This window comes from Astatotilapia calliptera, chromosome 6, assembly GCF_964374335.1.
Source record: "Astatotilapia calliptera chromosome 6, fAstCal68.1, whole genome shotgun sequence".
NCBI classification, from domain to species: domain Eukaryota; kingdom Metazoa; phylum Chordata; class Actinopteri; order Cichliformes; family Cichlidae; genus Astatotilapia; species Astatotilapia calliptera.
In genome coordinates, this window is record NC_137427.1 from 37,283,638 (window position 1) to 37,297,720 (window position 14,083).

The window sequence follows — 14,083 nt, forward strand, 5'->3', positions numbered from 1 at the left end:
TGTGGTACTAAACAAAACAGCTGGAGGAACAGCTGGAGACTAACTGGGTTTATTGGTAGCAGCTCAGTAACATGAATAGTTCTAAAACGAACAGATTAGGAGGGCAGAGGCTCACCGAGTTCACAAACTGAGTCTAAAAATTGCAGAAAAATTTTGCTCTAGTATCCCTCATTTATTTATCATCAGTTATCATACATAACATCATCTAAAAAAAAGAATCTCTCTGCGTGCAAGGGGGCAGGGTTGAAAAATTGGGTGCCCTTGATCTTTAGACTCTCAGACAGCACTGCAGTAATAACTGGCATGTGATCAGTCCCCGAACTCACTGTCTGTGAATACATTTAGCTATCCACACATACTAGTTCCTGCCTCATCTTCTCTGTGCCAAACCTCATTCAAAAGAGACTCGATTTCTATAACTGCTTTGATTCTGATTCACAAGGTCCCGATTTGATTTGACTCAGACAGTCAGAAATGTTATAATTCTGATCATTTATCAGGACATATCCATGTTTTTATAATTAGCCTATGTATAAAAACAAAGCTGACACTAGCTGTTTGGTGGTTGTTGAAATAGTTTTGGGAGCGATTTCTAAAACTAAAATCGATTTGAATCAGGAAAATCGATTCTTTAAACCCACAACTACTTTTAACCACACGTGAAACAAAAAATCCAACACCCAGGACACCCGTTGAACAGCTAGGGTCTGGGATAGACTGAAAAACTCTCCAAAGAGAGGTGCCATCGTTTGGCATTGGGGTTGTTGGTCAGGCCATGTGGATCCCAGCATTGCAGACTGTTATTTCGGATGTAGAACGGGAAAACCTCTCCCAAAAGTTCAGCAACTGGTCTCCTCAGTTACCAGACTTTTACAGACTGTAGTTAAAAGAAGAGGGGATGCTACATAGCGATAAATACAGCCCTGTCCTGTATTGTGTTGCAGCCATCAAATTCAAAATGAAATAACAATTTTCTTAAAATGGTGCATTTTCACATTTGATATTTTCTATTATGAATAAAATGTGGTTTTGTGACATTTGCAAATCTTTGCATTCTGTTTTTATTTAGATTTTATGGAACTGGGTCTAAAGTTTACCAAAGTTATGAGGTTTCACATTTATATCTGCTCCCTTTGAGTTTCTTCATTTTTAATTCGGTGTCAATATGTTTGCATCCAAAACAGGAACGCAGACAGTCCGTGTTGGAAAGATTGAACTGGAGTCAGTAGTGCCAAACTCTCAACCTGAGTCATTGATCAATGTCAGAGGTCAGTAACTGTCAGAGTGGTGAGAAGGATCAAAAATGAAACCAAGAAGGAGGCTTGTTCATGAAACTTCTTTTTCCCTACTAGGCAGCGTGTTAGCAGACAGTATTGAGAACTCCATCAACGAGGACTCTCTGGGATCTCTGATCAGGATGCCTGGTGGCTGTGTGGAGCAGAACCTAGCCTCCATTACTCTGCCCCTCATTGCCACCCTCTACTTAGACCGAACTGACAACTGGGAGAGCGTAGGCGTGCAGCGCAGAGCAGAGGCTCTCCAGTACATCAAGAGAGGTGAGACGAAAGCAAAAAGCGAAGAACAAAAAAGAAGGAAAGGGGGATTTACTGTTTTTATTATTTTCTATGGCTTAATTCTACAATAAAAGCTGAGGTTTGCAAAAGAAATCTAAAACCAGTTTGCAAAAAACTTTCTGACTAAGCACAAAAGGCTGGAATATGAACACCTAGTTATTGTCTATGTCTTTGTGGTTAAAACAGGAAATTCTTTTGTGTTTTCAGGCTATGACAATCAGCTGGCATACAGAAGGCGTGACGGCTCTTACCCGCCCTACAGGAGGGAAGGAGCGAGTACCTGGTACTGACGAATCCTTACATTCTTAGAGCTTTCAAGTATTTCAGTTTTGACAACACTAAAATATTATTTTTATTAGTCTTTGCGGTAGTGATTTTCCAACTTACATGTGTCACATAACAAAAGCAATACATGTTTATTTCAGTTTTACTGTGCTAAACTGTACAGAAGTGAGTCAGTGAGGAAAATCAGTTTGAGATTCATAAATGGATAAATTTATTCTGTTAGATAAATCATATATATGACAGATTGTGATTGACAGGATCACAGCATATGTGGTAAAGGTGTTCTCCATGGCTCACTCCATCATGGGCATTGAGAAGCAACAAGTGTGCGACCCTCTGGTCTACCTGGTGATGAACAAACTCAGAGAAAATAAAGGAATGTATGTAGAGGACAACCCAGTTTACAGCACTACCATGACGGTGAGAAACACATGCACGTATACAGCCACACACTCACACTGTGAGGTTGGTAATCTATGTGGTTTCCACTCAAAGAGAGAAAAGTTTTCATTTCCTGGTCCTTGTATAGTTTCTCTTGTAAACTACACGTCTTCACGAGCATAACCTCTCAGCCTGAACACACGACTGAAAATCAGATGTGAAAAAGGACAAATTTATTCAGTGCAGCCACAGAAATGTAGAATTTATGGAGTGCGACAGAATAAATAAAAACTTTAATTGCAATAAATGTGTGTGGTGGGGCGTGGTTTGCGGTGCCTTGCGGACGCACCTGCACGGCATCCGCAATCACGCCGGCCGTGTTAAAACACGGCGACTCAGGGGTTGGTGTGTGTGTGTGATGTGGCGTGAATAAGGCACGGCGGGACCACGGAGCAACGTTCAGAGCCAACTTTATTTAATTCACGCCACACCACACACACACACACACACACACCAACCCCTGAGTCCCCGTGTTTTAACACGGCCGGCGTGATTGCGGATGCCGTGCAGGTGCGTCCGCACGGCACCGCAAACCACGCCCCACCACATACCCCCATCGCCCGATTGAGGCCGGGGAGCAATCTGGCCGAACCTACTCCCCCCCCCGCGAACTGGGGCGAGACTCGGCCCAAAACATCGGCGCCCCAGCCCAAGCGACGGGGAAGCGTCCATTCTGGTGGCCGCCCGCGCATCCAGCGGCAACGGCGAAGCTGGTCCGGAGGTCGGCCGCGTAGCAAACGGACACGGCCCCACAGGCATGGCTGTGAGCTCCTGTACACAGGCGGCTGGGCAGACGTCAGGCGCGCAGAATCGACTGGTGGCAGCGAGGCTGGACTAGCCAGCCCGCCGACCCCCGGCTTAGCGGGGCTATCCCGCTCCTCTGCCTCCAACTCCGGCTGCGCAGGCTGCTCTGGAGCAGGGACCTCCGTCTCCTCGCACGGCTGCTCCGCCTCCGCCACTCCCGTTTGGAGCGGCTCCCCGCACTGCGCCTCCGCCTCCAGCAGGCACAGCCCCTCGTCCACCTCTGGGTGGAGCGACTCCTCTTCCTCCGGCAGGTGTAGCCCCTCGCCCACCTCGTCCTCCGCCTCCGATTGGAGCGGCTCCTCCACCGCTCCCGGCAGGAGCAGCCCTTCACCCGGCTGCTCCTCCTCCTCCGGCAGGCTCGGACCCCCGCGTGACTCGTCCACCACCTCCGGCTGCCGAGGTGCCCCACACGGCTCCTCCACCGCTTCACTGTCCTCGGGACACACTTGTGGGGGTGGCGCCCAGGCCCAGAGCAGCGCCACCAGCTCCCCAATCCTTTCCAGGTGGCGCTCGGACCGGTCCTGCAGCTCTTCCTGCTGGCGACGCACCTCCGCCGCCTGCTCCCGCTGGGCGGCCGCCATTTCGGCCACCCTCCGGGCCAGCTCCTCCATTCCCTGACTCCGATACGGACCCGCCGTGCTGCCTCCTGGGTTTCGGCACCAATGTGGCGTGAATAAGGCACGGCGGGACCACGGAGCAACGTTCAGAGCCAACTTTATTTAATTCACGTCACACCACACACACATACCAACCCCTGAGTCCCCGTGTTTTAACACGGCCGGCGTGATTGCGGATGCCGTGCAGGTGCGTCCGCACGGCACCGCAAACCACGCCCCACCACAATGTGTAATAACAAAATAAGCTGTTTCATTATGATAGCTATTACAGCTAAGTTTATCAAATTTAAACCATTCAGACAAACTGTAACTTGGAAAATAAACATCAGTCTATTGATCCGTCCATCCGTCCGTCTGTCTTGTGGGCAGTCGTCTAAGCAGAGAAGCCCAGACGTTCTTTCTTTCAGTCATGACCCAGAGCTCATGACCAGATGGCACAACAGGTTAGATATCCATCCTCCCACAGTGCTCCCTACACGATCCCCTAAGAGACACGGTTGATGCCTTCTCCAAGAAGATGTAGACTGGTTGGGCAGAATCCCTTATCCTTTACAGATTAAAGAGCTGTTCTTGTGATCCATAACCCAGGCAAAAACTATATTGTTCCCTCTGAATCTGAGATTCAACCACAGCGTGGACTCTCCTATGGAGAACTGGGAGTCAATCCACCAACCTTCTGATTGGTAGATGGCCTGTTGTACCATCGCTTACACCTGTAAATGTGAGTGTTAATTGTTGTCTGAATCTGTACTGTCGGTAGGATATATGGGCTCAGATTGTGGTCATAAATATTTTGTACTTGTAAATCAGGATTTGTATGTGTAAAAAGAATTTGTGTGTGCGTAAAAAAGATTTGTGTGTGGACTTAGCCAAAAAATACGTGTGAAACTCTGCACTCAAGTTTCAAGTTACAAGTACAAATTTTGACCCTATTTTTCTTCCTTTCATCTGATTGGCCAATGTCATGTCAATCACAAATTTAACAATCCAATCGGAGAACAGATGGGTTTGGCTATTGGAGGGGTGCTTTATAGAGCTGCTTTATGGTCCTTTCACATTGTACAAAATATTTATGACCACAATTTGAGCCCATAAGGATAGATGGATAAAATACATGCAGGCACATATATGAAGTAAAAACTACACCTTTCAAAATGATTGCTTTATTATTCAATCACAACTTCCAAGACTAACAAAATCAAATCAATAAACTGAAAAGAAAGAGATTATTATGAAAGTAGAATATAAATACAACAAAAAGGCCCAGTCTTTATAATCCTTTTGTCTGCTGATGAACAACAGAAAAAGCACGCTGTCATGTAGCATGCCACTATTTTCTGATGACATATTTTCTTTCTTTAACTTTAAGCATTTGTACATTTTTAAAATCTAACAAACAACTTTATTTAACTCATTTAAAATAGTTTCCATTATTTTAGACACTTTATTCAGTGATTAAAATTCTAAATAATCAAATACTTGAATTATTCCGGTGGTTTTACAGTTTTTTACAGACGCTAGGACACATTTCTCAATACTTAGGTCACTTTTGCAAAACACTTCACACAATCCTCCTAACTGACCGTCAGCTTGGCAAAGCAGTTCATTTCACATTCAAAATGCACTACAACTACCAAAACACTTCATTCAGGTCTCAAATAAACTCATTCTTCCAGAACACTAGCAAAGGTTGACAGCCGACAAACACACTTTGTCACCCACAAAACAATGACCTAAAAAACACTAACAACATGTAGCATTACACAGTGTTTACTTGTGTAAAACAAGGACACATCTCTGTTTATAATTTCAATATATGTTACTGGAATGAATCAGACATCATGCAGAATTCGTTAATATTTGTTTATGTATTTTTTATTTTTTTGCACTAAGTAATCCCAAAATACAAGAATTTGTATACACACCATCCACTGATACACATACAATAGTAATGCTAATCTACTCGGTCTTCTCCATTTGGCCACAGGTTCTCATCCACATCACATCTTATGTCATCTAGGGCAACACACCTAGGAAAGAATCTTCTGGCTGCCAGAATTGAAGGAGTTGAAAAATTGAAGGAGTAACACCTGTGTAGATGTTCATCTACAATGAGAACAAGCTGTGGCTGGTTAAACTGCATTGTTAGATTTAAAATATGTTTCAATAAAATATTGCCGTTGGATTTTGCTGTCTTTTCAAGTTTTGCATTGTGTTATTGTTTTGGCCATAAGTTTAACAGTTTTGAAAACAGTATGTAAGCACATGCAAAATGTCCTGTCCGTACAAAGCTTTTTGGCAGTTGTTGTGTCTGAGTGAGAAGATGATTCATTAAATTTGAGAGATGTAGTCATTGAATGCATTTTGTGCCAAAACAATGATAACTGGTCCTCAGTTTAGCCCACATAGACTTCTGTTGTGCTCACTGTGTGAGGAGTTTTGCAAACGTGACCTAAGTATTGAGAAATGTGTCCTAGCGTCTGTAAAAAACTGTAATACAAAATTACAAGGCATGGGAGAAAGAGATGATGAAGGTCTCAAATACTGAATAACCCCTTAAAAAGTTTCTAGTTCAGAAGGTAGAGCAGGTCCCGTACTAACTGAATGGTTGTTGGTGGACTGTTCCAGTCTGCATGCAATTTGCACAGTATCCTTCGGAAAGATACTGAGTTCCTCTGATGCGTTCATCGGATCATCACTGTTAGATTATATCATCGACAAATATTAGATAGAAGTTCTTTGGGTAATGTTGTCTAAGCTCCTTGAGTGCTCAGTAGGAAAGAAAAGTGCTATAAAGGAACCAGGAAATTTACTTTAGGTGCTTTCTGCCCAAAATCTTTGATAACTGCGATAAAGCCCTTCTCCCTCTCATCGCCTCTAGGGCGGTCTCCGTGGCGATGACCCAGAGATAACACTTACCGCCTTTGTCCACATCGCACTAGCTGAGGCCAAGCAGGCAGGGATCACCTGCGTCATTCCTGGTTTGGAGATGGAGGTAAGTTACAAGCAGCAATGTCTCTTTAACACTTGTTGTAATTGTAATTATACTAACCCATCATCTACCCACTCATGTGGTATAGAATGCCATGGGTAAGACGACACAGTACTTGACCAATGCACTGACTAGAAATGGGAGGAGACCGTACACCGTGGCCATCACCTCTTATGCTCTGGCTCTTGTGGGGGCACCTCACAATGTTCATCAACCGTTACTCGAAGCTGCAGCCCGAGGTATCCTCAATCAGAATGATTATAGTTCTGTTTTTTAATTTGATTTGTTTTGTTTTCTTGTTTTCATTTGAGTTACCAGAGTAAATGTACCTTAAGCAACTAAAACTTGCTTAAAGTCCTGGTTTATCATCATGCAAAGCATCAGTAAAACAAAAAGCCTGGTTCTGCTGGAGGTTTCTGCCTGTTAAAAGGGAGTTTTCCTTCCCACTGTCGCCAAATCACTCCTAGGGAGTCATCTGGCTGTTTTCTGTGTATTATTATAAGGTATTCACCTGAAAATAAAACACACCTTAAAGGAACTGTTGTGGTTTAGTGCTACATAAATAAAATACAATATAATTGAATTTAACTAATTTCTGTCTACTAGCAGGATTCTGTTTACTTGCTATATCGTTGATATTGTCATATAACACTATTTTTCAATCACGTAAAAGTTTGTACTGATGTTATGGCAGACAGTATGGTATGACATAGCCCTAATCACTGCACTTTTGCTGTACGGACTAAAGCTGTGTGCTCTTAAAGCCGGCATTCAAATAGTATCAAAAAGCCACTGAGGATAAGTGTAAAACATCCCTCTAATTCTGTCGCTGCTGCAGGTGGCAGCCACTGGCCTGACAGGGAAAACCACTTCTTCACCTTGGAGGCGACCGGCTATGCCCTGCTGGCTCTTATTAAGTTGGGTCACATGGAGGAAGCAGCAGCAGCCTTTAAATGGCTGAACAGCCAGCGAAGAAGAGGAGGCGGCTTTGGCTCTACTCAGGTCAGTTAAAGGATATTTAGATTTATTTCACTTGTTGATATTATATTTCATGCCAGATTTAATTGTCAGAAGGCTGCCAGTTAGGTTTTTTTGTTCTCTACTCTTCCAGTCCACCATGGTGGTGCTTCAGGCATTGTCAGAGTATATGATCAAGAGACCTCCTGATGACCTCAGTCTGAATGTAGACATCAGGATCACTGGACGCAGAGACATCCGCTACCATTTTGACCCAAGGACAGCCTATGGCGCTCGCTCATCCAAGGTGAGAGACATTAAAAGAAATATAAACAGAATCCAGGCTTGTAGCGGAGTTTCGTAACTTTGAACTGTGATGATTTGGGATTTAAGAACATCACTGAGTGTAATAACATCATTATCCAATATTTTTCTTCTTCTGCGGTGCTTTTGTTGCACAGTTGCCTGCTAACCTTGATTTGGAAGTCAGAGCTCAAGGAAACGGACAGGGAATACTTGAGGTATAAATGCACTGAATGATTATTAATAAAACTCATTAGAGATAATTAAATTAAATAGTAGGACAGTACCTATATTTGGCTGTACAATCGTTTTTGACTGATCGATTTCTCTTCCTGAAATTTGACCCAAGGTTGTGACCCATTATAACCAGCTGCATGAGGTGGATGAGAAAATGCCCTGCCAGCACTTTGAGCTCAGTGTTGCTGTTGAAGAGTCCCAGGGTAACTCCATTTATATGTCTCAAATACAGCAGATAAAATAAGTGTTGAATGTGTCACCAATTTAACTAAATGTATCTCTAAAGGTGCAATTGACATCTACACATGCAAAGAAATCAAATGATGTTACGCGTTATAATGAGAAATGACACAGGGGAAAAATACTGAACAAAAAGTGGAGGTACTAAAAGGCACCAGCTGAAATCTGTTAGTAATTAGGAACTAATCATGCCACTTATTGCAAATTAATATCAGCTGGTTCAGTCCTGGCTGATGGTCTATAAAAAGGTGTCTCGTTACCAAGGTGTCACACAAGAAACATCTCATGATGGGTTAAAACAATATGAGGCTGTCACAACCTTATTGTTGGAAAACATACTGATGGCATTGGTCACAGAAGAGTTTCTAAACTACTGAAGAATGCAGTCACCACTTCACAACAAACCGGCCAGGACCAGATCTTCCCTGCAAGATTTCAGACAGAGGAGTGAAAAGTATTCAGAAGAGTTGTCTAAAAGCCAAGGAGGACTTACAGAGACCTACAGAAAAAAGAAAATCGGTCAACCACCATGGCCTGCATGAACACTCACCATGCAACACTCAATTTCTGAAGAAAAAGCATGTTGAATTCAAAGTTGCTGAACAGCATTTAGACAAGCCTGTGATATACTGGGAGACTATAGTGTGGTCAAAACTGACCTTTGACACCATAATACACACAATGTTACGAGGTCAAAGGGCACTGCATATTTTCAGAGGAAAAAGAAAGCACCAAAAGCACCATACCAACAATGAAGCTTGGAATTGGGAACATCATGGTGTGGGCTGTTTTTCTGCATACGGCACTGGCACACTTCATGTAATTTCAGGAAGGATGAATGGAAATCGAACACAGACATATTCTAGGTCTGACCAGCTGTCTCAGCTGTGGGCAAAAGATGACAACTAATACAATTCTGACATAATTTATTAGTACAATTATCAAAAAAATGAAGAGATACACAGTCCAGCGCCCCGCTTGCTAAAGGTATAAAACACACCAGTTGAAGGCGCGAGCCTGCGATGGCACAAGTCAGTTGCACTTTACATGCCAACTACTTAACTGGGATTAGTAGTTGTCCTTCAAGACCCACCCTGTAAGTAGAAGGCTGGTAATTACTCCAACCTCAGCAACCCAACTCTGCCTTTAGGCTGTGGCATATAGTAGGTCCTGGCCTGCACAGAGACACACAATATCACCCCATCTTCATTATACAATTCACAGAGCAGCACACTATCCACCATCAACATATTTAAATCAAGTCATCTTAGTTCTGGCCATATAACATACCTCAGAGACAAAATATCACAGCAGTGTTTGTAGTGTGGGCCTTCAATTAATCCAACCCCATCACAGCCATTGGCTCACAGCAAATGTGACACATAAAATCACACGAAACCAGTGCCAACTTCACACAACAAACAATGAGATGAATTATACAGCTAACATTAGACCAATATGTTACAGAAACATGTACTATAACACTGTTGATAAAAATCTGCAGCCCTCCACCAGGATTATGATGATGAAACGAGGGTGGATGTTTCAGCAAGGCAATCGTCCCAAACACAGCCAAGGAAACTCTCAGCTGGTTTCTCAGCCAATCACCTGACCTGAATCCAGCTGAGAAATCTACTGAACGAGTTCAGAGAAGGAGCCCACAGAGACCTCAGGATTTGAAGACTGTTTGTGTGGAAAAATGAAACAAATCACACCTGACCACTGCATGTGACTAGCGTGTCCATTCGGGAGGCGTCTTGAAGCTCTCATCACCAACAAAGAATTTTGTTTGAGGCATTAAATACATGTCAGTTGGTGTGTTGGGATGTTACTGACATGTGGTGATAATTTCATGTCAATGAAAGGGTCAAACAATGATGAAACACATTTCAGCACGTTTCATTTCCTTGATATTTTGAAATAAGATAAAACAGGACTTAGTTCAAAAGATACAAATTTAACTTTTCTTAAATAACTGTAAACTACAAGCCTGCCGTAACACAAACATGTTATTTGTTTAATGTTTTAATGGAATCTGGAGTGTATGTTATATATGTCATTACTGGTACAGAAAGAATTCAAATTGTACAGTAGCTTTTAGGTGGGAAAAGAGAGCTGTTACTGGAGAATCAGCTTTAAACAGTCAGTCATCAACAGATCGAGGTTTCACATAAAAACAAAGAAGGAAACTCCTCTCAGGCTGGTGTGTGGTCAGAGTTTGATTTTAAGGTGTACGTGGGCTGGAGAAGATTTTTGAAAATCTCTCTATTCTTAATTTTGGGAATGGCTGAAATACCATTTAAAATACTGATGTATGTACATTAATACAAACATCATAGGCCCCAAGGAGGACCATTTATGTGGCTTTTTAAAAAATAATTTTAAAACTTTCTACTTTCTTCGGTCGTTGCTGTGCTTTTTTTGGAAGTCGAATTTCCCAGAGGAACCCACCCGAGGGATTAATAAAGTTCTATCTTATCTTATATGAAAGATCCCCAGTTCAAGACCTGGAGGGGACACAAACCCTACCTTGGGAGGTAAAAGCCAGTGTGCTAGTAAATGGGAGGTTTCAATCATGAACGGCATGTAGTGTGAAATCAAACATCTGATTTTTTTTTTTTAAAAACAGTAGAAAAGACAGCAACTGCAATATGACAAACATATACATAAAAAAACTATCAATACATATACACACCAAGTATCTTCAGCAAGCTTTATGGATTACATATTTAATAACACTTTTCCTCCATCTCATAACAGAAAAGCCTCCAGCAGATGTAGAAAAGTCCTATCAGATCACCATCAAAGTGAGGTAAGATACAATTACTTGCTAAATTTTAGAGAATAAGAAAAAAAAGTGTATTTTTATATCTTTTACTTCATACAAAGTGTAGCAAACAGCAAAAACAGTCAACTTTTTAATATGGGACGACCACATTTTTAAACAAAAACTGCCAAATGTGAGTCTGTCTGACCGTAATAAATTTTCTTTGAACATTTGGTCCACTGAATGTGAGTTATTGATCCAGCGATTCAGAACAGCTGCTCACATTTCTCATGAGGTTAATCAGATCATTTGGGTCCTTTCAGATTTAGATTTCATATCCTTTGCCAGTGCTTTCTGCTTTTCTTTCGCAGGGCTTTAGGACCCAGAGACGTCAGGATGGTGGTTCTTGACATCAGTTTGCCCACTGGCTTCACCCCAGAAAACTCAGACCTGGAGATGGTAATCAGCCTCTAGGCCAGTGCTTCAAAAATCTGAAACAAAGCTTTCATGGCTAAGAAATGATCCAAGTTTAGTTTTAGCTTTCTTACACAGAGTAAACCTGAATTTATTTTACATCTATTTTATTTTGTTTTATTCAAACTTTTTTCTGTGCGTGTTGTGAAAAAGTTAAGCTGCAAGCTCAGTTTTCTTTACTGTAATTTATCAGTATCACACCAAAAAGCACACCTCAGCTCACTTGTTTGACCCCTGCATCACCTAAGGCTGTAATGGGTTTAACATATTTCGGTAATAAATACAGCATTGCATTGTGAATTTACACTTTAAATACAATTCTATAGAATGTTTTCTACACGGCAGCATTTTATTTCTGTTTAAATTGAACTAATAAATTCTGAACATGTTTGTCTCTAGTTGTCCAACTCAGTGGATCATTACATCAACAACTTCCAGATAGTAGATAACCTGAGTGACAGGGGATCCCTGATCATCCACCTGTTTAAGGTAACTGTGCTGTAGACCACTGTCTCATTTATTGGATTACAGGAAGAAAGAGTATGAGGAGTTAAAATCTGTCCAGTTTAAGTCAGTTTTATGTACCATTTTTAAGAAGTATGTCTTATAACATTCCCCCTGCTCTGCATTGTTTCTCTTTGTAGGTTTCTCACAAAGAGCCTGAGATCCTAATATTCAGACTCCAGCAGACCTTCAAAGTTGGCCTCCTGCAGCCATCCTCAGTGACTGTTTACGAGTATTACAACCCAGGTTGGGAAATACAGCTGTAGACATAAAAATCAGAGATTCTGCGATACAGTATTATAAGAAATACTTATAAAAGGAACGGCAGTTTAGCTCACTGGGATGAGCAGGTGACCATATGTTGCATGGCTGAGAGCAGCCAACCAAGTGGCCAAGTTGTACTGCGTCCTTATATTTCGCATAAAACCAAGATAAATAAATAATAATAATAATAACATTAAAGCTTTTAGATTTCTCCCCTCTCACTTTGTCACAGACCGCCGCTGCAGTCGTACTTACACCCCCCGTGAGAACAAGGAGCAGCTCAGCCAGATCTGCAGAAACAACGTCTGCCGCTGCACACAGGGTAAAGTATGGGATTTGCAACAATGCATTAAAGGATGCGTGTATTTTTTTTCCACCTCTGCACATTTGACCTCCCGTGGTTTCAAAACCTCCAGGTGACTGCTGCATCTCCAAAGCGGACAGTGAAAACTTCCCCAGCAAAGAAAGAGAGACGTTTGCCTGCAAGAGCTTACACCATGGTACATGTGCTTTTACACTCCGGCGCCTTCAACATGCATGCCTGCACACTGGAGGCTTACACTTTTGCATGTTCATTGGCTGACTGCCATTCAAATGATTTAAAAATATTCAGATGTACGTTGTCAAAACTGCCGCTAGATGAAGAAATTAAGATTTTAATATTTATAGAAATAAAAGAAGCCACATTAAATGCCCTTATTCAAGCAGTAACAATGACATAAGCCCTGCAGCGAATCAGCTGTTAGAGTAGGAACAAATAATATGTTGTTTGAGTAATAAATGGAAGCATAATGTGAGCATTCACAGAAACTGTAATATTTAAAACATTGTAAAGAAAGTTTAGCTGATGGCACTATTGCTCTCCTGCTTTATTTTTCTCTCATTTACCATGTGGACCATGAATCGCTCATATAGCAACTCCCCAGGGCATCATACAGAATTTCAGTTTAGTATCTTACTGGAAAAGGGTGGGAAACTGTCACCTCCCCCTTTTGTTAGTAATGCTATTATTATTTTGTCGTGGAAACAGTTACTATTAATTTATGGAAACAGTGCCTCACCCATTTAAGAGTCCGATTAATTTTACAGTAATTTGCTCATGATGCTCAGGTTTGGTTGCTACTGTGTTTTAGTTTTCCAGGTGAAGGTGCTGAATGTCATCCAGAGTTACTACGACAAATATGAGATGGAGATCACACAAGTTATCAAACTGGGTGAGTCCTAGTAGTGACTGGCTTTCACCTCTCAGTCTTTTCAGTGTGAGCAATGGAGGAATGATGTGGTCCAGTTAACTTTTTCATTATTTGGTGACCCCATTTATGAAGTGCTGCTTGTGCATTCTTGTAACTCAAAGACAAATGAAGGCTTATTATATTTGTTCTTCTCCCACTCAGGTCTGGAGGGTGGAGTTGGAGTGGGTCAGACGAGGATCTTCATGTCTCACGGAGGTTGCAGAGATGGACTAGACTTGAAGCAGGGCTCCCAATACCTCATCATTGGCCCCAAGGACGACCAGTGGAATGTTGATACTGAAACCAACAAGTGAGCAGAACAGGAAAAATAAATGCTTACAAATAATTTTGTGTTGATTCAAATACGGAACTATGACAGGACAAGTTTACTA

General features: G+C 42.0%; 1 protein-coding gene across 2 annotated transcripts in view; it reads left to right on the top strand.

Annotated features, from left to right (window-relative positions):
• LOC113024664 (venom factor-like) overlaps positions 1–14,083 on the top strand; it is a 33,729-nt gene that overhangs the window by 16,855 nt on the left and 2,791 nt on the right. Inside the window, exons 26-43 of one of the 2 annotated variants that reach the window (XM_026171914.2) lie at positions 1,185–1,268; positions 1,353–1,556; positions 1,782–1,857; positions 2,117–2,279; positions 6,603–6,716; positions 6,802–6,952; positions 7,552–7,715; positions 7,825–7,977; positions 8,132–8,191; positions 8,323–8,413; positions 11,211–11,262; positions 11,589–11,676; positions 12,091–12,180; positions 12,336–12,441; positions 12,692–12,781; positions 12,876–12,959; positions 13,593–13,673; positions 13,854–14,001. In XM_026171914.2, coding sequence (XP_026027699.2) covers positions 1,185–1,268; positions 1,353–1,556; positions 1,782–1,857; positions 2,117–2,279; positions 6,603–6,716; positions 6,802–6,952; positions 7,552–7,715; positions 7,825–7,977; positions 8,132–8,191; positions 8,323–8,413; positions 11,211–11,262; positions 11,589–11,676; positions 12,091–12,180; positions 12,336–12,441; positions 12,692–12,781; positions 12,876–12,959; positions 13,593–13,673; positions 13,854–14,001 — 1,999 coding nt within the window. Of the gene's footprint in view, positions 1–1,184; positions 1,269–1,352; positions 1,557–1,781; positions 1,858–2,116; positions 2,280–6,602; positions 6,717–6,801; positions 6,953–7,551; positions 7,716–7,824; positions 7,978–8,131; positions 8,192–8,322; positions 8,414–11,210; positions 11,263–11,565; positions 11,677–12,090; positions 12,181–12,335; positions 12,442–12,691; positions 12,782–12,875; positions 12,960–13,592; positions 13,674–13,853; positions 14,002–14,083 lie in introns of those variants that run through there. The other variant, XR_013909838.1, reaches the window with a different exon arrangement.